Source organism: Mixophyes fleayi, chromosome 6, assembly GCF_038048845.1.
Source record: "Mixophyes fleayi isolate aMixFle1 chromosome 6, aMixFle1.hap1, whole genome shotgun sequence".
Classification (NCBI taxonomy): domain Eukaryota; kingdom Metazoa; phylum Chordata; class Amphibia; order Anura; family Limnodynastidae; genus Mixophyes; species Mixophyes fleayi.
The window spans coordinates 5823738-5851566 of NC_134407.1; the positions used below are offsets into that span (position 1 = coordinate 5823738).

Sequence of the window (27829 nt, forward strand, 5' to 3'; positions counted from 1 at the left end):
AGACGTGCAAAATTAAATACTGTTTATAAACAAGTAGAGTACAACAGTTCATTTTTTAAGATTTTATTTCACAGCATTTTCGCAAATCACATTTAGTTTTTTAAATATTTCAAGAATATGGTTTTGTTTTTAATGCATATCAATAAAATACATGTTTTAAATATTTCAGCCCTAGAGCCCCCCTTCCCCCCCCCCGTAGGAATAAACTTCTTTTGGTTGCTAAAACCTTCTTTTATTTATTCCTATTGCTGATTGGTGGCTATGAGTTTACTACACAAAATCTCAGTGTGGCTTTTTTTATAATTTTTATTTATTGATTCAATAATATTGCAACATTGTGCAGATTATGGACTCCCTGGAATAGATAATGGAATGTTTTTTTAAATACTTAATGATGTTTAATTGCAGTCAGGTTTCCAATCATTGATTACAGGCAGATTTAGATCCTGTATTTTATTTATAATGTAAAAAATCCCTCAAGCTTCATATCTCGCTGACTTAATAACATCTCCAGTGGGGATAGAAGTGGCACATAAGGCTTAGTCAGTAATTACTGATGTGAAGTGACTGTGTGTCTTGATGCTTGAAGTTTAGCAGTCTAGTAGTTCTTGCTTTCTATTATGATTATATAATTGTATTATTTTATTCTGCAGATTGACTGGTTGGGTTCTTCTGAAACTCTTCAATGGCTTCTTCTGGAATGTTCAAATCCACAAGGGTCAGCTGGAGATGGTTAAGAAAGCTGCCACGGAGGTATCTGTGAATTGGTGATCGCTTTGTTTTGCAGCTGTGTGCGCGCGGGTCTGTCGGCAGCTGTGTGCGCGCGGGTCTGTCGGCAGCTGTGTGCGCGCGGGTCTGTCGGCAGCTGTGTGCGCGCGGGTCTGTCGGCAGCTGTGTGTGCGGGTCTGTCGGCAGCTGTAATTCAGAACTATTCCATGTCTTCTTTCTGTAGACCAAAGCTCCGCTGATATTTCTTCCGGTCCACAAGTCCCACATCGACTACCTGCTGCTCACGTTCGTTTTGTTCTGCCACAATATCAAAGCTCCTCACATTGCTGCAGGGAACAACCTCAACCTCCCCATTTTCAGGTCAGTGTCCGTTCTTTCCTCTCGTTACCCGCTGTGATCTCGTCACCGGCAGTCACTGCTTTGTTTAGCATTTTGAGTCCAACGTGGGGGAACTCTACCCAGAATAAAGAGCCAAAAGACAATTTCTAGAGCTATGCATAATCTAAGTCAGGGTCAGGGAACTTTTTTACCTCGTACCCCCAAATATATTTAGATACACTGACGTTACCCCCTTGATTTGAAAGGAAGGAAATCATATATTATTAATTATTGGAATTCAATTTTATTGAATCTATTCAAAATTTCTTTGAAAGCTTCAACTTCAAAACTTCAGGTTTTGGAGAAAAGATGTTGCTTCATTTTTTATACGAGAGCATCAATATTGGGGCATTTTGATGTCAGAGCAATTTGGATACAGTCTTCAGCGTCCAATCGATTTCTCGGCTTTTTTTTTATGTTCGTTACAGTGGAAAATGCTTGTTCACAAAGGTAGGTTGTTGCAAAAGGCAGCAACTTTTTGACGGCCTCCTCATGTGCAATTTTGATGCCTTTGCAGCTGTTGACATCCAAAAATATGACAGATCTGCTTTGTTTTCAAATGCTTCATTATTGCATTGAAGCTCAAGAAGTGCCTCTGCCAACCCTTGAGGCTCTTCTGGTACAACAGCAATTTCACATTTAAAGGGGTCTACAATCCAACTGACATCATGTGAATCGGCAACATTACCCTCAGGAAATTCATTTTTACCCCATTTGGGGTAATTTACCCCTGTTCCCTGACCACTGATCTAAGTTGTATAGATTTGGAGCAGCTCGTTTTCTAACAATATCTAAAGAAAATAGTACAATAAAAGTTCAACAGATATAATACATTGGAGACAGTCTATATATATATATTTGGTTTCTTATTGTCTATTTTAAGTGGGGTTATACAAGGTCCTTGAGCCAAAGACGGGATTCGCACGGCCTCTTTCTTTCATTCTGATGACTGATAATCAGTAAGGATTTTTAAGAACAATGACATCCAGTATCTGCCATTATATTAATGATCTCACACTAGTTTGTGTTCATAATTGACAGCACTTTAATTCACTTGCTGGGCGGTTTCTTTATCCGACGAAAACTGGACGAAACCTCTGACGGCAAGAAAGATGTCCTATATCGTTCCTTGCTCCACGGGGTAGGTATTGCCAGGTGTTATCACTTTCATTATCATATTTCTGAATCTGGGTCCCCATCATTCATGAGTCCAGAGCTGGTTATATTCCCGAGCTGACATCCAGGTGTCCTAACCACGAGACGTTCAGTGCTCTAATTCAGTGATATGAACGGAGGGCTGCATTAAAGGCTCGTTAACACTTTGGAGACTGAAGTGTGTTTTAATTATTAAAAAAATAAAAAATGCTTGAAATCAGGTGAGATCTGCACAAGTGGGATTGAGTCCAAGGTGAGAGCATCTGAGGGTAATCTACAAATGACAAATAGCCCTTATCTGCAAGTTCCACCATAAAAAAAACAACTGTCTGTTTGCTGTGCTTTAGTGCCAACCTTAGACCTAAATACACAGTTAATAAATGTCCCATATCATTATTTACCATAGGCAGCTGGTACATACTGGCTCATTTCCATATTTTTCTGAGGTCACTGCACACAGAGGAAAGACTGATCTGCAGCGCCCCCTGCTGCTGACATTTATAATATGAATAGATTTACTGCACATTGCGGAATGTTGTGACCTTGGTTTATCCTCATTAGAGATGGAAGTAGTGAAGGTTTTGGGACTTGCAGCGGGTGACGTTCTTCTCTCCGTCTCCACGTGACGCAGATCGGTTGTGTCTTTCAGTACATCGAGCAGCTCCTCTGCCAGCAGCAGTTCCTGGAGATCTTCTTGGAAGGGACACGCTCCCGGAGTGGGAAGACTTCCTGCGGCAGAGCCGGCCTGCTCTCTGTCATCGTGGACACGCTGTGCCGCAGCACGGTCCCGGATGTCCTCATTATACCCGTGGGCGTCTCCTACGACCGCATCATTGAAGGACATTACAACAGCGAGCAGCTGGTGAGTCGTCAGATTTGTGAGCAGAGATGGGCATTGTGGGTAGTTATGCAGAACAATGGGCGTGGTTTAATTGAGGGTGGGACTAGGCACAGGCAGTGTAAGGATGACCATGTTCACCTTTGCCTAGTAGACAGGTGTGAGCTGGGACTTCAGTGAGTTGCACCTTATATTATTTTGTTGTAGACTAATTGAAACAAGGAGAAGGCAGCATGGTGGCTCAGTGGTTAGCACTTCTGCCTCAGAGCGCTGGGGTCATGAGTTCAATTCCTGACCATGGCCTTATCTGTGAAGAGTTTGTATGTTCTCCCCATGTTTGTGTGGGTTTCCTCCGGGTGCTCCGGTTTCCTTCCACATTCCAAAGACATACTGGTAGGTTAATTTGCTACTAACAAAATTGACCCTAGTCTGTGTGTGTGTGTTAGGGAATTTAGACTGTAAGCTCCAATGGGCCAGGGACTGATGTGAATGAGTTCTCTGTACAGTGCTGCGGAATTAGTGGCGCTATATAAATAAATGATGATGATGATGATGATGATGCAGGGTTTGGGAATTTTTAAGATCATCCATAGGGAAACTTTCCAAAACATCTCTATTGTAGGAGTTTATGGGGAAGGATTTTAGTGGCTGCTTTGTACACATTGTTCCCAGGTGTCATTGCTGCTACTGTGCAGTTAGTGTCACTAGGAAGTGGCTGAAAATCTCTATAAAACTTTTTAGTGTTTGTTTTGTCTCAATCGTTCTTCACATACTAAGCAGAACACTTTGTCCTACACTAATGAGCATCACTAATAGTGAAACAGTCTGAAGCTGGGATTCTGTCTCAGTACTCACTTTTGACATGTGCTTAATGCACCGTTATTAAAGCATTAATGGAACCCCAACCCCTAAAATTGTAACTTACAGATGTGAACTATGAAAGTAAAACATTGTTTTTCTGAGTGGGTCCTCTGGCCAATGTCTCTGACTTGGTTGAGTGACCGCTCACTGTCCAGCTTTCAGGTCTGGTTTATAAGTTTATATTACAAACTCCATTAAGTGAATTTTAGTTTTACTTACTTTGTTTCCTCTGGCGATGTCTCTGTTGTGTGCCCCCCGCGCTGGTTCAATAACCCGTTATTACAATTTTAGGGGAAGCCCAAGAAGAACGAGAGTCTGTGGAGCATCGCAAGGGGGGTCTTCACGATGCTGCGCAAGAACTATGGCTGCGTCCGCGTGGACTTCGCTCAGCCGTTTTCTCTGAAAGTGAGTGGTCCCCGGGTATGGAGAACACTGTGGTAACATTGTGTCATCCTCGCCTATTAGTACCGCTGGCAGCATGTACCGTTATATACGCCCCAGGCTTTTATTAGTATAAAGATATGCTGAGGTTACAGTCGGACATCATGTGGTCATGCCTAGGTCTATATTAAAGCTAGCTAGTCTAGGTCTTATCTCTTTGCAACAGGATTTTACATTTCTTGGGAAACATAAGTGAACGTCGCTACATAGAAAGTGTTCCAATCCACAGGAACCTGATCCTAACTAACTTTTCTAATTCGGTTTGGAAATCGAAAGCAAACATTTGGTTACAATAGATTACAACACATTTTTTGTGCACCAGTCTTCAGTGGGAATCTTTTCAATTTATTTTCTGTGGGTGGCATTTATCAGTCATACAGGTTGCTGCAAACGATTTGTGTTTTCAGTCTACATTAGTAATCACAGAAAATCACAGATGATGATTCTACTTTGTTAGCTAGAATCTTTGATGAGAATCTCTGGTGTAAACGGATTTCCCCTTCAGGTCATTTTAATTTATTGCCCTCTTGTAACTTTATCATTCTAGTTTTCTTTGGTGCCTTTCAATCACCTATTTCCATATGCAGATACTTTCCATCACCCTGGGATAGGACATAATGCTTCTCTATAATGCAGAGCTGAGATGTATCTCACACAGAAGAAATAAACATCCGTCTGATGGTAGAAAGACATGGCTGAGAAGCACGGACAGAAAGAAAATACAATGTATAGAAAAAGTTTTAGGAGGGCACATGTAGACCAATAAATTGTCATCTGAAGGTGTACACTCCCCACCCCCCTTTTGTGAGTTTTTCAATCTGAAAATTGCTTAGATAAAAGATGAATTATTACATTACATTTATATAGCACCAGCATATGCCATAGTGCATTGCAGTTGAGAATCATCCTATTAATGTAACAAGACTGGTAATAACAGACGCCAAACGGGTAGGAGGGCTGTGCTCGCAGGATTACAATCTGTAGGTGTTACACTGCGATGAATGCATGGTGTCGGATACATCTGTCCTATGCGGTATCTGGCTGCATAATTTATGCAGAGCAGAGTATTGTGGCTGTAACATTGTGATGTTGTGTACTTGCAGGAGTATTTGGAGAACCAGAGGCAGAAGCCGTCCCCTGCACCCCTGTCGTTGGAGCAAGCTCTGTTGCCCGCTATCCTCTCCTCCAGGTGAGACATTGCAAGTTTATCAATGTTTTAATGGTATAATGTAACTTGAATAATTAGAAATTAGATATCTTCATTTCAAGCCCAACATCGCCCTCTACCTGCGCTAAGCGGAACTTGTTTCTCAGAGACCTCTAAAAATGATTCTCTTGTGACTGTGGGGAGGGGGGAGATATTTTCCTGCACACAGAAAACTTCCTGTCCGTAATCCCACTGAAGGGCATTGCAGCATCTTCCAATCTCCTTTCATAGAAAAGGTAGCAGAGCAATAGCTCAAGGTCAGCTGCACAACAAATTTAGATGGAATGTTAAATATATAGGGTACTGTGAAGGTGTGGAAACTTTTACATATATAGTGTATGGTATTAATAAAGCTTTTATATAAGCAACTTGTAATTTAGGTTTGCTAGCTATTTTAAAAGAATAATAGTTCTCGGGGGACCCAGAATATCTTAAACGTGACCACGAGTCAACCGGGAATCATTTTCGTATGCTTGCTGTGTTTAGGACAAACCAGCAAAATTGTTTTAAAATGCATCCAATCTATTATTTTTGTTTTCTGCAATTGGCTCCTATTCCTCTGTCAACGTTTTAGGTTTAAAATGTAGATTGTATTTTTCCTTTGATGGAGATATATATATATATATATATATATATATATATATATATATATATATATATATATATATATATTACACACTATATGGACAAAAGTATTTGGCCAGACCTGTTAATTGTTGAATTGAGGTGTTTCAATCAGACCCGTTGTCAGAGGTGTATAACATCCAGCACCAGCCATGCAGTCTGCATTTGCAAACATTTGTGATACAAAATGGGTTGTTCTGAAGAGCTCAGTGACTACAAGCGTGGTACTGTGATAGGATGTGTGATACTGTGATAGGATGTGTGGTACTGTGATAGGATGTGTGGTGCTGTGATAGGATGTGTGGTACTGTGATAGGATGTGTGGTACTGTGATAGGATGTGTGGTACTGTGATAGGATGTGTGGCACTGTGTGGTACAGCGTGGTACTGTGATAGGATGTGTGGTACTGTGATAGGATGTGTGGTACTGTGTGGTACAGCGTGGTACTGTGATAGGATGTCACCTTTGCAACAAGACGGTTTGTGAAATTTCATCCCTGCTGGATATTCCACAGTCAACTGTAAGTGATATTATTAGAAAGTGGAAGCGTTTAGGAACAACAGCAACTCAGCCACGAAGCAGAAGACCACGTAAAATCACAGAGTGGGGTCAACGACTGCTAAGGCGCATGGTGCGTAAAAGTCGCCAACGCTCTGCTGATTCTATAGCTGAAGAGTTTTGAACTTCCACTGGTATTAATGTAAGCACACAAACTGTGTGGCGGGAGCTTAATGGAATGGGTTTCCATGGCCGAGCAGCTGCATGCAGCCTCACATCACCAAGACCAATGACCAGCATCGGATGGAGTGGTGTAAAGCACAACGACACTGGACTGTGGAGCAGTGGAAGCGTGTTCTGTGGAGTGATGAATCACGCTTCTCTGTTTGGCAGTCAGATGGGAGAGTCTGGGTTTAGCGGATTCCGGGAGAACGTTACCTGCCTGACTGCATTATGCCAACTGTGAAGTTTGGTGGAGGAGAGATAATGGTACGGGGCTGTTTTTCAGGGTTTGGGCTAGGCCTCTTATCTCCAGTGAAGGGCAATCTTAATGATTCAGCATACCAAGTCATTTTGGACAATGCTATGTTTCCAACTTTGTGACAACAGTTTGGGGAAGGCCCTTTTCTATTCCAACATGACTGTGCCCCAGTGCACAAAGCAAGGACTACAAAGACATGGTTTGACATTTTTGGTGTGGAAGAACTAAACCTCAAGCCCTGACCTCAACCCCACCAAACACCTTTGGGATGAACTGGAACGGAGATTGTGAGCCAGGCCTTCTCGTCCAACATCAGTGTCTGACCTCATAAATGCTCTACAGAATGAATGGGCCCAAATTCCCACAGAAACACTCCAACATTTTGTGGAAATCCTTCCAAGAAGAGGGGAAGCTGTTATCACTGCAAAAGGGGGACCAACTCCATATTAAAGGATATGTATTTGAATAAAATGTCATTACAGTCCCTGTTTATGTAATGGTCAAGTATCTGAATACTTTTGTCCATATAAAGTGTGTGTGTGTATGTATGTGTGTGTGTGTGTATATGTATGTATATATATATATATATATATTTAATTTGCAGATTTTACCTACAGTTCTATTAACTTTTTGTTTGTATTTTCACGGTTTTAGACCCAGTGATTCTGTGGCTGAGAATGATCTGACCGTTATTCCTGACCTGAGAGTGGACAGCCCAATCAGAAGGCAGATTATTGCAAATCTGGCGAACCACGTTTTGTTTAGTAAGTATATTCTTTCTTTACATCCAACATTGTCGGAGTACCTGCCCTCTATACATATGGCTGGGGGCAGTCAAATTATGGGCTAGGACTGTAGTTATGATAATACAGACTGTCCAGTCATAGAGCTAGTGATGATGTTGAGGTATGAGGCACTTTGGGGTTTATGCTAATAAATAAAGGCAGTGACGTGTCAAGTCTCCACCCGATTGAGGATCGAGCCTCTTCTTGCACCCTCTATACTTCTAATAAGGAGCATTTTGGCCCTTCCCGTTGCCATTCTCTGAGAGTGCATTTGTACCAATGCAATCGAAATCTTCAAACACACAATTTACACAGATGAAGACTGTCCCAATGTCATGTCCTCTCATGCTGATGATAAATTTAAGCTATAAAGGAAGCTAATCCCAGCAGTATTAAAGGAACAGCTGAGAAGTTGAACAATCCTAAAGTGAAAGCCAGTTGGACTAAGATCTGATGCTTCACGCGTTTCACTAGGCACATTTTCATTGTGAATTCTGTAGGATCAGACTTATATTCCGGGGACAGCGCCAAGGACCATGAAGGGGGCACGCAGCGTGAAATGCGTTAATTAGACCAGTAGGTGCCTGCACACATTAAGCACTTGTGGTCCGCACTTTTTGTGGTTCTTAAAAGACTTCATTGTTTCTGCGGATATTTATTACAAGAACTTATAGAATATTCCCTCCTACACTGTACCTTATCCCAAAGAGTTTAAGTCCAGCTGAAGTCCCAGGATGATACTTCTTTAGAGATGTTTGAGGAGGAGATCATTAACTCCAGTTTAATTTCAGGGCTGAAACACTTTGAAAGTTTAATAAAAACACTGAGAATGTAGTGGATATTCTTTACAAACCATCTCACTCGCCGTCCTGTCTAAGCTTTCTAAGGTTCGTTGGATGATGTCATTTAACCATTTCCTGTAGAGATCGGTGTTTCTCAATGACCAAGCTGAGTTTTATACCGTTCCCAGGATTTTGACATTTAAATCCATAGCGTTGCCTGTTGAGGAACTCCACTCACCTGGTTAAACCTCCAGGTGAGATTCTGGGTTCATGAATGATTCAATCCACGTCAAAGATCTTAAAGTTTTTTTTTCTTAAACAAATGATGCCGTTTGGCCTTTTTGGCCACTACCGAGAATATTAATAAAAGTTGTTTTTTTTTTTTTGTTTATTGGAGGCAGTGATACAGGTCTGCCTCAGGTCAACGATTTAACGTATAACACTGCACAGTATGACATGATATCTGCATTGTTGGAATAGCAGCTTGTGTAAGACCAGGTTGGGACAGTACAATTGTCCTGATGTTTGTACTTCTCCCCCAGCTGCGGACCAGTGCTGCGCCGTGATGTCCACTCACATAGTGGCCTGTCTTCTGCTGTATCGGTACCGGGAGGTGAGTTCTGGTGAATGTTTGTTTTATCTTCTCCTCGTCAGAGTCCTGTTGGTACTTGGAGGTCTAACTCAACCCTCTTATGCTCTTCCCACCTGCAGGGTGTTAGTCTTTCTTTGCTGGTGGAAGATTTCTTCTCCATGAAGGAGGAGGTTCTGGCTCGGGAGTTTGATTTGGGGTTTTCTGGGAGCTGTGAAGATGTGGTCATGCACGCCATACACCTACTAGGAAACTCCGTGAACATCAACCACACCGGCTCCAGCAACGAGTTCTTCATCGCTCCCAACACCAACATCCCGCCCGTGTTTGAGCTGAACTTTTACAGTAACGGGGTCCTTCACGTCTACATCACGGAGGCCATTGTCGGTAAGAGTCCTGCTAATGTGGTCGGAGGGTGTGAGGATACCGCCATCTATCGGATGTCTCTGGGGTGGGTTTACATTTTGAGTAAGATTATTAAGCAGGAGGGAAAAGATTAGATGAAGACTCCGGTTTAGTGCTAAGTAACAGCAGAGGAAACCATGGGCAACTTGAGGACAGGTTGGATATGGGAAATGACGCAAAGCACTATGGGAAGAGTGTGGTGAAGGTTTGCTGGGAACCAGTGAACCCAGTTCATGACTTATTGATATCACTGGTTCCTGGTAATTTATTGGCTGTATCCACATGAATACGGGTGTAGATGGCGATCATACTTCAGTCGAGTAAAGGAGAAAAGGCGGAATGGAAGGAGAACCTAGACATGGATGTTCTTGTTGTCACTTGATGTCAATATGACTATATGTATTTAGTGTGTAAATATTTATTTCCAATAATAGTAAACAGTCTAAGATTTATGTGCAATCTACTCCGGTTTGGGTGGGTTCTAGCAGTCCAGCGATGCTCTCCTCTCCCCTACTATGGGGGCTTGTTTCAAACTCGCAGCGACAGAAGTTCCCAGGTAAGTTCACTCTTTCATGTGAGCTTCTAGCATGGAGCAACAACATCACTGCTGTGTCTTTGAGTCAGAGGGGAGAGCTGAGCTTGACCATTGGAGTCTTCAAGTGGAACCCCAATCAGAGGGGCTACCAAGCCCCCAAATAAATTGTTCTAATTTTTTTTTGGGATGCACTCCACCCAAGAGTACATTATTTGTATTGGTTGGAGTTTTCCTTAAAACACATTAGTGATGGGTGATTACGGATACTCTTGTCTGCTGCGTTTCAGCCTGCGCTCTGCACGTTGAGCTCAATAGGAGGAGGACGAACGGGTCGCCCGGAGCCTCTGATGGAACGATCAGCCAAGAGAGGCTGCTCCGCACTGCCGCTGCTTTGTGTTACCTCCTCTCTAATGAAGGAATGATTGCTCGGGTAAGGTGACGGTGACGGACGTGTATGAACGTTGAATGGCAAAGTACCGTGTACGTGGGCTTAGCGCATACCACATGCTCGGTTATTAAATGTGTTTATTGTGTGATACTGGATGTTGTGTCTATGCAGTAGGGTATTCTGTAACAAAGGAGGAATAGAAATACTAAATCAGCAGTCTGCATTGAAAAAACAAACAAATAAACCCCACAGGAAATAAGATTAAAGACCAAAAATGCATTTATTTATTTTTTACAACCTCAATTTTTTAATGCAATGTGGTGGCAAATTCTGGAAATGTTCCATCAAAGACATTTTTAAGAACATTTTCAGATTCCTCCACTTTTATAGAAAAATAAAAATAAAATCTGCATAGAAAGTAAAAGTGAAATCTATGATTTTGGTTTTAGCCAAACTATGAAATTTGTTGTATGAAGATAAAATGTTTAAAGAATCTGACTAAATATTGAGAACGTCCGCTGGTGTCCACTGCCGCAGAGACCATTCAGAGCCCGATAACTTGTATGTAGTTATATCACCGTCAGGAATGAAGATAATCTGAGTAAATCTTTGTTGATTTCTCCAGCAATCCTGGGTCTGCACTCGGTGGGCTGTCTCTTGAAAGCTTCTTTTTTTTTTTTTAATATACTTTATAATTTTATGATCTGGTTAATTGCAATTGTTGCAGAGTTGACCTAATAACTGTATTTGTTACAAGAATGAAATCTTTACCTGAGCTTCCGACAGAGGGTGGACTAACACACTAGATATCATCATAGTCTATAATCTACAGAATGTTCTCATTCATTATAAAACATGTAACCAACTCTTCCCGAGTTAAAGGCTAATTCTATTACAAACCGAAACTCCATTTTACGTGGAGACCCAAATGTTTTGTGTTATTTGAAAAACATTACTTGCATTCCGCTTGATCCGGTGGGTTTTCAGATACTCTCCTCACTCCTGCCAAAGTGGGCGATATTGTCAGAGCAATGTCAACTCGCTGCCGGCAGGAGTGAGTGGAGTATCGGTGGGCTGCGGCAAACACTGGTGGACCCGCGGTATCGGGCAGAAACAACCAGCCTGTATGTAAGTAATATGGACTGTACTTTGCCCCTTGTACTGACCTTTTTATTGTCGTGTTTTTGTCCTGTAGCCATGTCAGATGTTCTATCAGGTGTGCCACGAGGCCGTACAACGACTGGTCACCTACGGGATCCTTATGGTGGCCGAGGTAATTATTGGGTGTTAGTTCTGTTATGTGCAGAGATTTCTCTGTCTGTGCCAAGAGATTGCCCCAGGAAGATTGGTTACTTGCACTGACTGACGCGGCTCCGCTAGACGTATATGAAGACACCGGTCCAAATTCAGTTGTCTTTCTTTGACCCAGTAACCAAAAAGACCCTTATATAATTATCAACACACACACACACACACACACACACACACACACACACACATATACATCTATACATCTATATATATATATATATATATATATATATATATATATATATATATATATATATATATATATATATATATATATACAAGTTAACCCGTGCATGATACTCATGCATTCTAGTCAAATCAAGCTACTTAAGGTGTTAAAAAGGTTCTTGTCATGCATTTGGGCCTAGCCCAGGCCTCCTCAGGGGAAGAGCGTTACTTCCCGATGTAAGCGCCCTTTTTTAACGGGGTTTTGTCCACATGTCACCACCTCATCATTTTACTCCATCACCTCATCCTTCATCTTCATCGCCACATCCTTCATCAAGCTACTTAAGGTGTTAAAAACTCCCCACTGTCACCCCCGGCAACCACCAACCACTCCCAACTGTCACTTCTCCTTCAAGAAATATATAGGTCAGTGTATAACTCTGCCCAGCAGGTGGCGCTGCAGCTTGTTTTTGTTTTTTTCCCACACACACGCCACTAGGCATTTATATAGTAGATAAGAGCTCGCCATTCAGTAGACTGTCGTTTCTTTTTGTCACTGTCTCATAATCCCCTTCTCTCCTCTCAGAGCCCTCCTGTCAGTCTTATTCACGTGTGATCATTCTCCCACAATATGGCAGCTTGCGGGCATGGCGTATGTTCATTGGGTAGGAATGTAAACATAAGTGACAAGCTATGACATCATGAGGGGTGTGGTCAGGTACCGGAGTCTTATAAATATATCGGATAACATAAAGGACTGTATCAGATACAGCTTATTCAATTTCCTTATAACTTGTACGTAGATGTGACATTAAACGATCATATGGTTTAACCTGCATTAAGTACAATTAACCAATGAAACATGTTGGTTAGAGGCCCTTTAAGACTGGATTGATAAACCGCGTAGGCAATGTTTGTAATACAGGAAATGCGTTAGGCTCCAGATTTCAAATACTTGCGCTGCTAATGGACACTTATAAGCTGCAGACCTTTCTTGTGGCGCCTCTTACACTCGCCACACTCGTGGGTGGTATTAACTCTGTTTATTCGTTTGTTTCCCTAAGGAAGACCAGGAGGACGGGAGCCCGAATCTTGCAGAGCCCACGTGGGACAACAAGATTCTAGACCACGTACGATGGAGGAGTGAAGAGGAGGATGAAGATAGTGATTTTGGAGAGGAGCAAAGAGATCGTTACCTCAAGGTACAAAGACGTGTGCTTTATACACAATGTTTAGAAACTGTACCACAATCGTGGATTCCTACACAAGCTCTCGAGGAATCCCGGTGGAAGTCAGTGATCTCCAGTTAATGTGTTTCTAGAGCTGGGCTGGTTGTGGCCCCTGTGTCAGGTGCAGATTTTCGTTGGCCCTCTTGAGATTGTATTGTTGTGGTTTTACTTATTTTTAAGTATAAACTAGCACCTGTGTGTGTACAAAGCTCTTACAGGCAGCCATTAACCAGTTTTAACCATTAACCAAGTTTGTATATGTTTGAGACATCTCCCTTGCAATCCCTTTGCAGTTATTGATAAGTATACACCCTGTCTGATGTTTTCGAGGGCCATGGATTATTTGGAGCCTCCTCACAGGGCCAGTTGTAATACAAAGTATTCTTGAACATGAGAATACCTGTTGGAAATGATGTTCAAGAACAAGGAAAGTTGCTGCATATTGATATTACAATATGCTGAATACTCTGTTATACTTCGATAAATAGTATATCTGCAATATCTAAAGGTTTTTTTTTAGCTTCTTTTGATATTTGGGACATTCCTGGGTCTGTAGAACAGCAGGTGCTCCTCTCTCTTGCATCACTGTGAGCAGTTTAGGAATCGGAGCCTGTGAGCTCAGCTTGCAGTCTCCTAGGTAACAAAGCTGTTGCCATTCATGTTCCTGTTAAACAATCGCCTGTACACCCAATGAACGCTGCCTGTGTTTACACTGCCAGGCAAACGGAGCGTGTAAGAGCCACACACTTACAGAGTGTTAAAGTGCTGCCAGTCTTACTCACTTGCCAACAGTCCTAACTTTGTGGAACAGTCCCGATTTTCATGGACTCATCCAAAATAGGCATGGTTAGGGAACATTGCAGGTATGCATTTATTTGGTTTATATGTAAGACACAGGACTGTATGGGGTGCAATATGAGGGATTGTGCAGGACATCTACTCAGTATTTACTGAATTTTTATTCCCCTAATGTATAATAACAACAATGAGCGTTAATTGTCTTGTGCAGATGAGCCCATCACAAGAACACCAGAATTTCATCGCTTTCCTGCAGAGACTGCTGGGCCCGATCCTGGAGGCTTACAGCTCCGCTGCCTCTTTCATCCACGGCTTTACTGAGCCAGTTCCACAGAGAGAGTTCACCCAGAGTCTGCACAAATACCTGCTGGCGAGGACGGAGAAGAACGTGGCTGTGTATTGTGAGTCTTATCCCTGCTCGTTATCCATCTAATGTGTCACTTCTGCTCTCACATTTCTCTTATCTATTTTACAACAACAGAATTAGACGCTGCCGATTTTTCTTTTATCTGAAAGGAAATCCATGATCGCCTCTTCTACTCTCTCCCTGCCTGGCCGGGAACACTTCCACCATCAGTTAGATTAGGGAGTTTGATTTTATATATTATTTTATTGACCTATTTCCCTTGCTCACCACTAGGTGATGCACTTGTGCAAGCTTATGATTTTTTTTTCTAAAGAAATATCAGTTTTCTTGTTGCAAGAGCCTAAATTAGTAGTTTCTAACTTGTTGCTGTTCTAAGGGGACGATATTTGTCTTCTATAGTGTATACCGCACTGAAGTCAATGTTTAATTTGGTCTAAGCGATGGACTTCAAGAGAGAGGATTTCTGTCAGTTGCCTCAGATAGCAGAACATTTAGGTCGACCATTGTCCTGTTCAAGTGGTCCTGATTGTCTGTTTCTCTCGCTAACTGCGGGATTTAATAGATTGCCCCAGGGAAGTTTTCTCTTTGAGGATTTATCAGCGGCTTGCATTAGCCAGTTGCATGGCTGCATTGTATCATCACCATTTACTTATATAGCGCCATTAATTCTGCAGCGCTGTACAGAGAACTCGCTCACATCAGTCCCTGCCCCATTGGAGCTTACAATCTAAATTTCCTAACACACACACACACACACACACACACACACACACACACACACGCAGACTAGGGTCAATTTGATAGCAGCCAACTAACCTACCAGTATGTTTATGGAGTGTGGGAGGAAAGCCACGCAAACACAGGGAGAACATACAAACTCCTCACAGATAGGGGCCCTGGTCAGAATCGAGCTCATGACCCCAGTGCTGTGAGGCAGCAATGCTAACCACTACGCCACCATACTGGTGTGAACATTGCGTAATTGTCCTGCTTCCTGCCATGCCTCGCTGCTACTGATAAGGTCCCATGGCCAATCAAGATAAATATTACCATGCGGCCAGGATTTTCATCCCATTTTAAGACTATCAGCAGCGTTAACTACATCATCTTTGGGCTATATGCATTTTCTCAATAAGTCCCTCTGCCATTAGATGAAGTAATTGGCCACTGTAACTGCTGAATCTTCGTGGGTGAGAAATTCCCAGCTTTGCCTACAACTATTCTCTGCAATAAGCTTCATCCCAGAATAGTGTTGGTTTTTATGCCGAGGTATTTTTTGGCACTATGATGAGAGGACACTAGAGGGCAGCGTTGAAGCAAGTTTGCCCGAACTGCTGAACAGATTAGCAGAAAGCACTTAGAACATGATCCCCTCGAGCGTCTTCCCAGCTGTCGTCTTATACAGCCATCTTTATATTGATATAGTTCTCTAACTTGTCAGCTTTGTTTTTCTAGCACTTTAGATCCCACATGTGTCCTTACATTATGTGTACAAGGTCCAGGAGTGCACTGTAGGCTGCTGCTGCTATCAGTGGAGGATCTGACTGTAGAGCGATTAAATAACGTCTCGTTCTATAGTACAGAAATATGTGTCCAGTTGCTGCAAGATTGTGTTAGTTCCATTGTTAGCCATATATATATATATTTACACAGCATTAAATACATTGTGTTTACTGTCTAATTTACTTGCCGGAGACATAGGGAGATTAAGGGATAACGTCCTTCAAAATTTTTAAATCTCCTTTGGTGACATTTATTAAAATCTATTAAAAAAAAACAAACAAACGTTATGATTTCAATCCGGTGGGTTCCTGGAAAGACCCCGTGGGCTAAATGTATCAAGCGGAGAGTTTTCCGGCGGGTTTGAAAAGTGGAGATATTGCCTATAGCAGCCAATCAGATTCTAGCTGTCATTTTGTAGAATGTACTAAATAAATGATAGCTAGAATCTGATTGGTTTTTCAAACCCGCCGAAAAACTCTCAGCTTGATACATTTACCCCCAAATGTCCTTGGGGGACAAACCGAACTGGGAGAATTTTAAGTGTTTGGGTGGAGTTCTCAAGTGTCTTGTCAAAGTCACACATGATTGAAACTGTAACGTTGTTGGAATTGCTTTTATTAACATTCATTGCTCAAAAAGCTAACCCTCCCCCCCCCCCCCCCCCCCAAAAAAAAACAAAAAACCCAAACAAAACAAAGTTACAGCTACCTGTTAGTACTGTACTGGTCTTGTGCTCTCTCGCATTGACGACTGAGACACACTATCGCCCCCCTGTGGATTTCACCATATTCCAGGTTTGTGCACGTTCTGATGAATCTCGACTTTTACGTTTCTTTCTATCTTACACCATTAATGTGATTTTCACCGTCCCCTCCTTCTCTCCCTTTGTACCTTTTAGAAGACTGTTCTCCTCCATCCTGTCTGTTTAAAACCATGTCCTCCAAATGATATGAGGTGATCTGCAAATGTGATTCATTCTCCTGCTCACTTATGTTTAAAAATCAGATTTAAAGCCATCAGCTCATCTGCAGCGTCACCTGTGGTGCGGAGAGCCACAATGTGCGACACTAACGGTGGTAATGGGGGGGGGGGGGCTCAGACTATTACATCTTCACACTGAACTGTTATGTGACCGCTGTAATGTTTGGATCACAAGCTAATAATGTGCAAATCATCTTATTATCATTTGGGAGATATGAATTTAAAGCCAATTCGTGGCTTTTCTTTTAATACAAGGATATTGCCCCTTTCACAGAGAAAATTTGATGTTTACCCCAAGTAAAAGGGGATTGTTTGCAATGTAGCACTGACGGTAATGATGTTTTTCCTGCAGCTGAGAGCGCCACCTTGTGTCTGGCAAGAAACGCAGTGAAGACCTTTATGGACCTTGGGGTAGGTACTTGTGGGGCTCATCTCGTATATATAATAACGAACAATTCTCGGCCATGTGAGATCTCTCTGATGTCTGTCTTATTGCACCCTCTGACTGTATACAGCTCCGTTATTACAATACAGGCTGCATGAGGCGGCTGGGTGTAAGGTGCTCTCTGCCTGTGCACAAACACTTGTTTATGTACAGAATAAAGCAGGGTTCCCTTAAAGCCCCTCTCTGGCTTTCTTCTCTGAGAATTATCAGTTCCTGTCCATTTGCATCCAGCGAATGCGACCTTTTCCCGCTGCCGGTCTGTTCTTTGTAAATCCAATTCCTTTGAACAATGTTGCCCCCAGGATCACTGTCTGCTGGGTTTTCTAAAGCCGAAAGAAAAACTGCTCAGCTGTGTTTTTATCTAATGGTAGAAAGAAAACCTCAACAGCTTCTAAACCCCAGCGAGCAGATATGTAAGAGAGCCGGGGTCTGCGGTGCAGGGATGAGAAGAGAGGGGGGGGGGGGACATCATAGCACAGATAAAGGCCGTATATCTGCAGAGAGGATAGAGGCTCTGACAGCGATACTCGCAGACGGATCTAACAGATTACTATGGGGGTTCTGTAGCCTCTTCTGTGAGCTTCACTCTAGACGTTGCATTCATCTCCCGGCCTCTTTATTGCAGTCTTTTAAAACCAAATGCCATTATGTCCTCCAATTGTTAAAAAGAATTAAACTTGTTTCTCTTTGGTTTCTCTATCTCCTGACAATATTTTCCTACACCGATGAGCTTGTTTAATGGTGGCAATGGCCCAGGTGAGCTGTAATCTGTACCAGCGCAGGTCTTTAATTTGTAGGAAACAGGGATCATTTATTTAATTAGTCTTTGATAGTAGACACTTAAAGGGGTTCTCCACTTATGTGCTCTTTTATTTATCCAACACCTCTCCTTGTTCCCCGTCCGTGTAGTCTGTAGGTGTGAATAGCCCCTTCCTCCGTGCCGTCTTTAGGTGTGAGTAACCCCTGGGAACTTCCACTGTTACGCTGCATTCTGATCCTGGTACGTGGGATCTACAGAATGTGGTGATGTCGGGCAGAGCAGATTGTTCCTGGCCTTACAAGGATGAGGGTCTGCATTGTATGCGACAGCTGATTGGGCAAAAGCCACAGCCAATCAGGGGCTGATAGTGCTCTGTAATATTTCAGTGCAGGTGGACAGGGCGTCAAACGCAATACAAGAAGTAATAATTGTAGGTCCGTCTATATAGCCGAAGCTGTCCATAAGGGGGTCACATCTTTACCTCTCCCCTCTATTTGTCTGGGACAGGGTGTGGTAGGGAGCGTGCTCCCTCCTCTACCTCAGCCGTTCTGATAACCTCGCTGGACGTAGGGGGACAAGTGAGGAACATTTTTACACCTGTGTTGATCTCCCAGTTAGAATGGTTTCCCTGGTGGCTCTAGATGCAGTCATAGGAAGCTAGTTACCCTCTCATAAAGGTTTGTTTAAAATCTACAAGAATGTGTCTGTATAAGAGAGGTGCTGAAAACTGGTTCTGTCCCCTTTTCAACTGGTCATCTTATAAGAATATTATACAGGATGTTACATTTCAGATATTAAAAAGAATAACATACTATAATAGTGTATAGTGCTCAGTAGATCTGTGTCATGTTCAAGGGCAATAGGAATGAAGACCGGGCTTTTCCTGCCCATAATATATTTTATCATTTTTGTGGAACAAGCTTCTTACAGGAATCGGTCTGCCAGTTGCTAGGAGTATTGAGCGACAGGAACAATGACTTATCTGTCCTCACTGACCACGTTGGATGAGATCTGACAATCCCGCTCGTAGCGCCAAATGTCGGTTCCTTTCCGGTGTAACTAGGGTCAGCCAGTACGGTTAGAAGGTGACCCTACACATGAGGCAATAGCGGTCATCATCCATGATGCCTGATAATGATCCAAATTATTTTGTTTTAGACTTTTGTGTGTTATTTAGTTTTTATACTTTTTGTATAGGGCAGAATTACCAACCAACGTTATCTCACTTTTTTTCTTTTTTGAAGGTTTTTCAAGTTCATGAAGCAGATCGCAGTAACCTTTTGGACTTAAGCAGCACTTTCCTACCTCAAAGTAACCGACTCAAACTGCTCGAATTTATCGTCAGTTTCATGGTTCTGTAAACGCGGCCGGATCTGGCGGCATTACTCACTCGGTACTGCCGGATCTGGCTGCATTACGCTGTGGCCTGGCGCCATCGCTGGACAGACAAGTGCCTGCTACACGCCAACCTGAGCTTCCAGCGCGGATTCTACTGTGAACATCAAAAGCATCTGACCTTTTATTTTTTTACCGGCGAGAAACAAGTCCCATCTGGAGACTCAACCGATAAACTAATTCATAAATAACTTCTATTTATAGACGAGGTGACAGTCAGACAAATAATCAAGTATTTTTTTTTTGTACCATAAATTTATATGGTATTATGGTCCTTTGGGTTCTCTTGACCTGTTTGCAACTAACCTGCAGAGCCCTAGTGTATGAATTTCAGATGCGATTTACCTCTTCAAATGAATGTGAAATCTTGTACCAAGAACGCAACCGGCATGGTCTTAATGGCTTCTATTTGTTGTTTTTGGTGTTTTCATGTTATCAGTTTCTCCTGCAGTCAGTGGGGCTGATTATGTAACGAGGTTTGAAATTTCAGTGCAAAGAGCGTAAAGTCTGTTGCTCATATCTTGGAAGCTGCCATCGTGTGGACTGGACCAAGGTTCCTAACAATTCAGTGTATCGGTGAGAACGTGTGTCTCAATCAGAGACGATGCAGCCATTTTTTATGTAACGGACTAGGCCAATTTCTCAGACTAATCTCAGTGAGGTTACTAGTTTGTAGTGAAGTTTCTAAACTGTGTTGTCATTGGTCTAGCCCATAATATGGCTGTCTTAAGGATATACCTGTCTTTAAGGCTGCCACTGCTTGAGCACAGTTAGAGAGCTGTGTCCATTGGCCACTCCAGCTGTGCTAAAGCAGGGATTTGTAAGGAAACTCGCGCAAAAAAAATATCGCCATAGAATTTATTTGGGTGCAATTTTGTGTTCTACTGTTCAAATTGCCCCAGGGCTCGTGGTTCTTACTCTAATATGAAGTTTCTACTCAAACGATAACATCCTGTTACATTTTTTTTTTTTTTTTATCGTAAGACTTATTACCATAGATACTAGGTTTAATGCTACTCTCTGCGTTAGATTCGTTATCTTGTACCGTAATCCTGAACGGGTTGGAGAAACGCACTAGACAATGCTGAAGTATAAATGTGAGAAATCACCAAGTTTTAATGCATTTAATTAGTTAATTTGCTTTCATTAATTGCAGTTTGATTTGTAAATATGGATAAGGAAACTGGTACTAATCTTACTTCTGTCTCCTATAACGGACGAGGTAAAGATCTTCGTATAACCAGTCACAGAGGAAGCTCAACCCGGGTTTTGTTTTGTCGTTTTTTTTCTATATTCATGTTCCTCGATTGCTGATATATTTGAAAATTATTGCTAGTATTGTTTTCCTAATTTCGTACTGTTCCAATTTAGCATCTAAGCTTATCAGCAGAATCCATTATGTTGCTATGATTTAAAGGGTAACTCCATTAAAAGATTCTAGTTGCATCAATAAAATAATTGTTCTGGGTACTGCAGCTTATTGGAAAAAGTCCTGAAACTTAAAACAGGACTTCTGCCTGAAATTGCCCGCTGAAGACTCATAATGACACAGTTATTAATGAGAGTTGATAGTATTTTAAGAATTGGCTCTCCTTAGCAACATCTGTAACCATAGAAACAAACAGTGGACAAATTGCATCAGCAGTGTGTTTCTAAGCCTTCAAAAGGCAATTTCAGGCAAAAGCCATATTTGAAGTATTGGGATTTATTCCAGTAATGTTTAGTACTAAGCATAAAGGTTTTATAGTTTTTTTTGTATCTAATTACCATTTAAGAGCTTTAAAAGCTTGACTCATCTCCTCTGAATGGTTGCTGGGTTTCCCTGCAGACAAGCGGTTGTGTTAAAACAGCGATAGTAAGTGCTTTATTTCAGAACTATTAAAGGATGTGAATTAAAGTTAAATGAATTTTTAAGTAAAATGTTTGATATGCTGTTCACTACACTGTATAATTTACAGGAGTTTGTTCCCTTCCTCAACTGTCTAGTTCTTATTTACATACTTATTGGAGTAAAAAAACCAAACTGTAAACAACATTGTGTGACGGCAGCTTGTGCTTAAGCTCACAGCATTTTGGTGGTTGTACAGAGCAATAATACGTCTACAGCTATGAGCTAGGGTCAATCAGTAATCACTAGTGATCTTCGTTTTTAACTAATCTTCTTCCTTATTAGTGAGGAGGATGCAGGGATAATGCAGAACTTACTCTCTACCCTCTCTCCAACTTGGTGCAAGTTTTCGTCTATATATTTCAATATTCTGCAATGTTCTGGAATATGATTAGTATGTTAGATACGGCAAATTAAGCAAATCACTGTGGTTTTCCGCAGTCAGGGACCTCATCGTGAATACCCACAAAGCACAGTACCCATAAGTGATTAATTCATGTCTGATAATCTGTCTGTCGGACAGGAGACCCCCCCCCCCCCCACCCCCCCGAATCACTAAGCCGCCCCCTATGAATGTAGTTTGTCGCGTTCTTCTGTCAGGACCACCGTTCCTGAGGTGGTGGCTTTTCACTTTTTCCTAGAATATTTTGTTTTAATACAAAAGTGCTCGTGAGCCTGACACACTAGAACTTACACTTCTACACCTATGTGCTGGTCAGGGGGTAGGAAACAGCAATATATTACAGTACATTTGGGGGCAGATCTTTAATGACTTTACAAGGCTGGGAAGGGGGTGATCTCCTCATGAACATTTAACCTCTGCAGGTATTAAGTACAATAATTCTCTGGGATATCGAGGCTCAACCACCGCCTTAATGCGTTATACACTATATAATCTATAGCACCGCAGGATCCCGCACACCGAGGGTGATGCAATGAGACACTTGTGTAACAGCACAGAAAATGAAGCAGGTTAAGATAACATTGTTCTTATGTTTTATTTGACTGTATCGTACGATTAACCATGAAATGCTTAAAAATACACTAATAATACTTGAATTGGCATGCGGCCTGTTTTCTTTTATGCAAGAAACCTTAACACCATCAGTCTCAAAACACCTTGTATATCTGTTACATCTTTTCATTCTTCTCCTGGAGTTTAGTGGGCTGTAGATAAACATTTTATAGTAACAATTTGCAAACAAACATAAAAGTTTTAGAAACATGTTGGCGCGAACGGTGGGTTCTTGTCTGAGTAGCCAAAACTTTCTGTGTAAAAGATAAATGAGGAATAATACAGCAGAAAGAAGAGTTGTAATATTCACTGGGCTGACGCCTATACCCCCTCACCGACTGTAACTGCTGATAGCTGCAGTTTGATGGGGGGGATGTACTGATATTGTCATCGGTCCTGGTGGATGGATTCCTTAGTATTCAGTTGGGATTCTTGGGGGCAAGTATTAGAATAGGCCAATTTCCCCCCCTTTGTTGTTTGATTTTCAGCAGGACAAACCTGATTTCAGGACAGTTGAGTGTAAGCTGGAATAAGATCCATTACAAGTCGAGCCATTATCATTTGAGCTTCAGTTTGGCAAAACGCGTGGATGGCCAAATCTGACAACTGTCTGAATCACATGTGACTCCATTATAGTCTTTTAGTACATTTAGAAGATGACTGCTGTGATACTATGTACAGTCCTCTTCCAAACGCATATTCAATTTCTGAAGGGTCTTTACTGGGGTTTAATCAGCGCCGGTGCTAGGGTCCTTGGCGCCCTAGGCACAGTGTGAAAATCACCGCCCCCCCCCCTTTAAAAATCGCTGCCCCCCCTTTAAAAATCGCCACTGCGCTTCCCTCCCCTCAGCTCCCCTCCCCTCCCCATGTCTTTCTTTAACTTACCTGCATGAAGCTGCTCCTCTCTGCTCTGTCTTCTCCCCTCCACTCACAGACACTGTCGGGCCGTAATGATGACATCATCACAGCCTGTCACTGTCGGTGAGCGGAGGGGAGAAGACAGAGCAGAGAGGAGCAGCTTCATGCAGGAAAGATTCATAGCCCCTTCCCTCCGCTCCTCCCCATGGATTTCCGTTTTTTTTTAATTTCGAGGCGCCCTGCAGAGCCCGGCGCCCTAGGCAATTGCCTAACCTTGCCTAATGGGAGCGCCGGGCCTGGGTTTAATGCTAATATTCAGGCCACAGCCTCTACAATCCTCGGGCAGTTGAGTGATATTGGCGGTAATATCACAGCTCGTGGGGGATCCTTAGATCCAGTAACTGTGTTCTTCAAGAAGGGTCACGTTCTAACATTAAACATATGATCATACAACAGCTATTGTTTTGACGGACGGTATGAAACATAAAGGCCGCTGAAAGTAAAGTGAAAGCTAATGTAGTAAAAATGAAAAAGCCAGTCAGATTCCAGCTACCATTTATTTAGTACATTCTAGAAGATGATAGCTGGAACTGGATTGGTTGCTATAGGCAACATCTCCTTTTTAATAACTTTAGTAAATCTACCTCTAAATGTGAGCTTGTTTAGTTATATGTAAGTTGTTTGTCTTTTAACTGCATATTATCCGCTAAGAGGCGGCCGGCAGAGTTCCTCCGTAAGTCTGCAGAGAGGAGCTCTGATGCACAGAGAGAGGATTTATCCCAGTGGTTACAATCTTGTCTGTATTTTGCTTAGGCTGGATGCACACTGGAGCGTTTTCGTCCAACAATCGGACAAATCAGACGACATAAGACCGTTCGGTCGGAAGTTGGGTTAGTGTGTATAGCGACATGAAAGTCGTTTCAAAATGTCGATTGTCAGCTCTCTTGGTTGGTCGTACTGTTTAATATTTTCTGACCAATCATCTAACGATCATGTAGTGTGTAGAAGTTTCAGATTGATCCACGACCAAGTGCCGGCATGTGTGTGTTAATTTCTGATGCCTGTACCAGTCCCACGTTGTGCGGTGTCCACACGTCGCTCATTTGGTAATTTGGGGCATCTAACAGTAAAGCGAATGAATCAAAAAAAACGTGTTACCTTTTTTTTGAGGTTTGGGGTGGTTACTATTGAACATGCTCTATCTTTTATTTAAATTTCTTGGGGATATTGTTACATGGACCTCATGAGTCGATTCAGTGTGTACAAAATTATTTGCTCACAACAATATGGCAGTGAAAATTCGGTCTTTTGTTAATTGTCTAAAACGTGACTAGTGTGTACGCATTAATCGTCCGAGCGATCGGACCTTCGGTCAAAGGTAAAGTCATTGTAGATAATTTCTCCGGTGTGTACCTAGCCTTCGTTTTAGCAAAGTCTTGTGAATGTTGTAACTTTAAAAAAAAAAGAATATATTGGTTTCTGTAACTACCTCTATCACGAAGAAGCTCTGAATCCCCACTTGGATGTCTGACTTCCAGGGAGTACTTGTTGTACAGACTGAAGGACATATCTGAAAGCTGGTACTAGGGGAAAAGGATCTGTAACCTGTAACAACCTGTCATTCCTTTGGTGTAGTTTAGAAGATGAAGCAAGCGTCTGAACGTTATGGGTTACGAGACCTTTTCCCTGTGCACCGCTTGTTAGAAATGTCCACAGTTGGTTTCCTCTATAATGTTTTTTTGTCCATCGCTTCCAGCTCTATGTGATTAATTCACTCGTCTGCTAAACTAGAGTTGAAATGAAATAGATCAGTAACTGGAATAGTTATTGATGAAAAATCTGACCCCGATCTGGAAAGGGGACCAAAAAAACGTTGTTAATTGGAAGTTCCTCAAGCAACATAATTCAGATATAAATTGGCTTGTCACACACAGACCTGGAGAGTCGTCGCCTATTAGCGCTTTAGTGATATGAAATAATGACTCATTTGTCGGGTACAGTAGTAAGTCTGTTCTTTGTCAAACAAAAAGTGTCCGACTAATTAAACCTCCTTGATTAAAACAAATGACTCTATGTGGCAACTGCTAATCCTAAGAAACACACATTGATAAATGAATCAATAGGGTATTATGGAAATACAAGACCTATGTACGTTTATCTGCATGATTTGCAATTACGCCGCTCGTTTAATTGTAACTGGTTTTCATGTTTTGAAGCAATTAATACTTTTGTGTTTGTGTAGAATCGTAATGTTCCCATATTTCTACTCCTTTCTGAGAAGTGCAGAAAACTTTTCATTGTTACTTTTGTTGCAGTTTAAAACTCTATTTGACAACATTGATACATTTGCTTGAGGCAAAGAAATTATATGTTTGACAGATATCGGCCCCATCTCAAATTCCCCCTTATGCTTCGGACGCTGCCTCTAATCCGTGTACAGCCCAGCAGTCTATGGGCCGAAAACTGGTCTTACCGAGTCGCCCAGGAGTTTAATAATTGCCCTGCGCTATATCTGGGTTACGACACAGAGGTCAGGAGTCAGGCCCAGCAATTTCTATGTTCTATAGAAAGGATTTATAGGACCCTGTGTTATATTCTTCCACTTTAAAATGTCATCTTGTCCCTTTTGTGTTTCTAAACGCTCCTTCCTGTTTGATTTTCTGTACTGTCAATCATTGATTCGCATCCTGTACATTTGTAATAAAATGAACTAATAAGCCAGCTACGACTGCAGTGTCGTCTCTGTATGGATGCGCTGTAATACATGACATGCGGTGAGGATATAATGAAGTTATGGGGCACATTTATCATTTATCGGGAAAAATGAGAAATACTTATCAATCCTTATCGCATGGATGTATTTCTCAAATTTATTAAAAACGGATCACAGAAACATCAGTTCCGAAAAACTGCTGTTTCTGTGATTAAAAAAAATCATACTTACCTCCCTCTTTGGGACGCGCTGTCTCAGGCTCTCCTACTGGTCATCTTCATTCTTCAATTGCGCATGTGCAGTTCACATGCGCACAAAGATCCCCGCTCTGTCTCTGCAATGAGAGAGCGGTGAGTGACAGGGAGGGATCATGTGATCCCTCCACACATGCGCTGTCCAGCTCTGCTCTTCGGAGCAGAGCTGACAGCATTGGATTTTTTCAATAATGATAATGTACGCCAGCTGCAGCTGGTACATTAACATGACAAGTTCCCCAAAAAAACATTTTTTCGGGACTTGTTAGATTGCGGCCAGAGCAGTCACCATACAGTTGAATGGTGACTGCTCGCAAAAACGATGAGGAGTGCAAAGCAGCAGATATCCATGATATCTGCTGCGATGCACCTTTAATAAATTTGCGGAGGGCACATCGGGACCTGATTTTCACGGTAAGTGCACGATAGTGCACTACCATGATTTCTTAAATATGCCCCTATGTATGTTAAAAATACATGTGACACGAGTTTGATGGAAAATCCATTGATTTTCATGACACACGGGATATTGTGCAAATTGTAAGGTTACTATCAAGAGGTGCGGAATATAATGGAGCTATATGAATGGTGATGATATTAGTCGCTGAGTTCCGTCATCAGAGATTATAAGTAAATAAGTGAAGATATTTATAGTGGTAATGTATTAATACAATGCATAAGTCACTGTGGATACACATCTTTAAACCCCATAGATATAGGGCAGTCTATATCCAGGTTTTCGGGGAGTTGTTCATTTTCGGTCTGTTTCTGCTGGGTTACACCCTTGTGTAATTTTCTGGTTCCAACTCCCCTGATAAGACCCCTGTTGTGCTGCCCAGCTGGATTTAAGCCTTGATTCGGAATCTTATACATTATTAAAGGAACATTTGGGTCTAAGTTGGGAGTATGTAGTTGGAGAAGGGCTGTGTACGAGTGTTCCCTGTTTGAGACAGGGGCCTATTTAATAACTAACATTTTTTTTTTTGCCTGTTAATTATCATCTGTCATCGCTGATATTTAGTAGCAATTTAATAAACAAGTCATGTCAGGACAGCGCGTCCAATAGGAGGCCGCCCTCAAGGACTTTTTCTACTGAAGACTCCGTGTTCTGACCCAGAGTTTTTACTGGACTTGTTGGACCAAGGGCCGCGCAAGCACAGTTGCTGCTGGACAGTGCATGTGCGGAGGGATCATGCGATCCCTCCCTGTGCGCAGCCTCAAGATTTTCAAACTGCACAAGCGCAGTTGCACTAAGAAAAGCAACAAAGCCGACAAGGAGGAGATCCGGAGACAGCGCATTACAAAGAGGCGGGGTCAGTAGTTTATCGGAACTGCTGTTTCTGTGTTGGGTTCTTCATAAATTTGAGAAAGTTCAATCCTTATCGATGCGATAATGATTGAAAACTATTTTTCACTTTTTGAGAACATTGATAAATGTGCCCCCTGG

At 42.0% G+C, this 27829-nt stretch overlaps 1 protein-coding gene across 1 annotated transcript in view; it reads left to right on the forward strand.

Moving 5' to 3' along the window:
- The window catches only part of GPAM (glycerol-3-phosphate acyltransferase, mitochondrial), a 45295-nt gene extending 19159 nt beyond the window's left edge, over positions 1-26136 (forward strand). The window contains exons 7-21 of the mRNA XM_075215700.1: positions 654-753; positions 953-1089; positions 2149-2248; positions 2912-3124; positions 4253-4366; positions 5506-5591; positions 7868-7977; positions 9323-9393; positions 9492-9756; positions 10597-10739; positions 11893-11970; positions 13241-13378; positions 14415-14604; positions 17407-17465; positions 19504-26136. Coding sequence (XP_075071801.1) covers positions 654-753; positions 953-1089; positions 2149-2248; positions 2912-3124; positions 4253-4366; positions 5506-5591; positions 7868-7977; positions 9323-9393; positions 9492-9756; positions 10597-10739; positions 11893-11970; positions 13241-13378; positions 14415-14604; positions 17407-17465; positions 19504-19620 — 1921 coding nt within the window. The 3' untranslated portion in view covers positions 19621-26136. The remainder of the gene's footprint in view (positions 1-653; positions 754-952; positions 1090-2148; positions 2249-2911; positions 3125-4252; positions 4367-5505; positions 5592-7867; positions 7978-9322; positions 9394-9491; positions 9757-10596; positions 10740-11892; positions 11971-13240; positions 13379-14414; positions 14605-17406; positions 17466-19503) is intronic.
- Positions 26137-27829: the final 1693 nt, after the last annotated feature.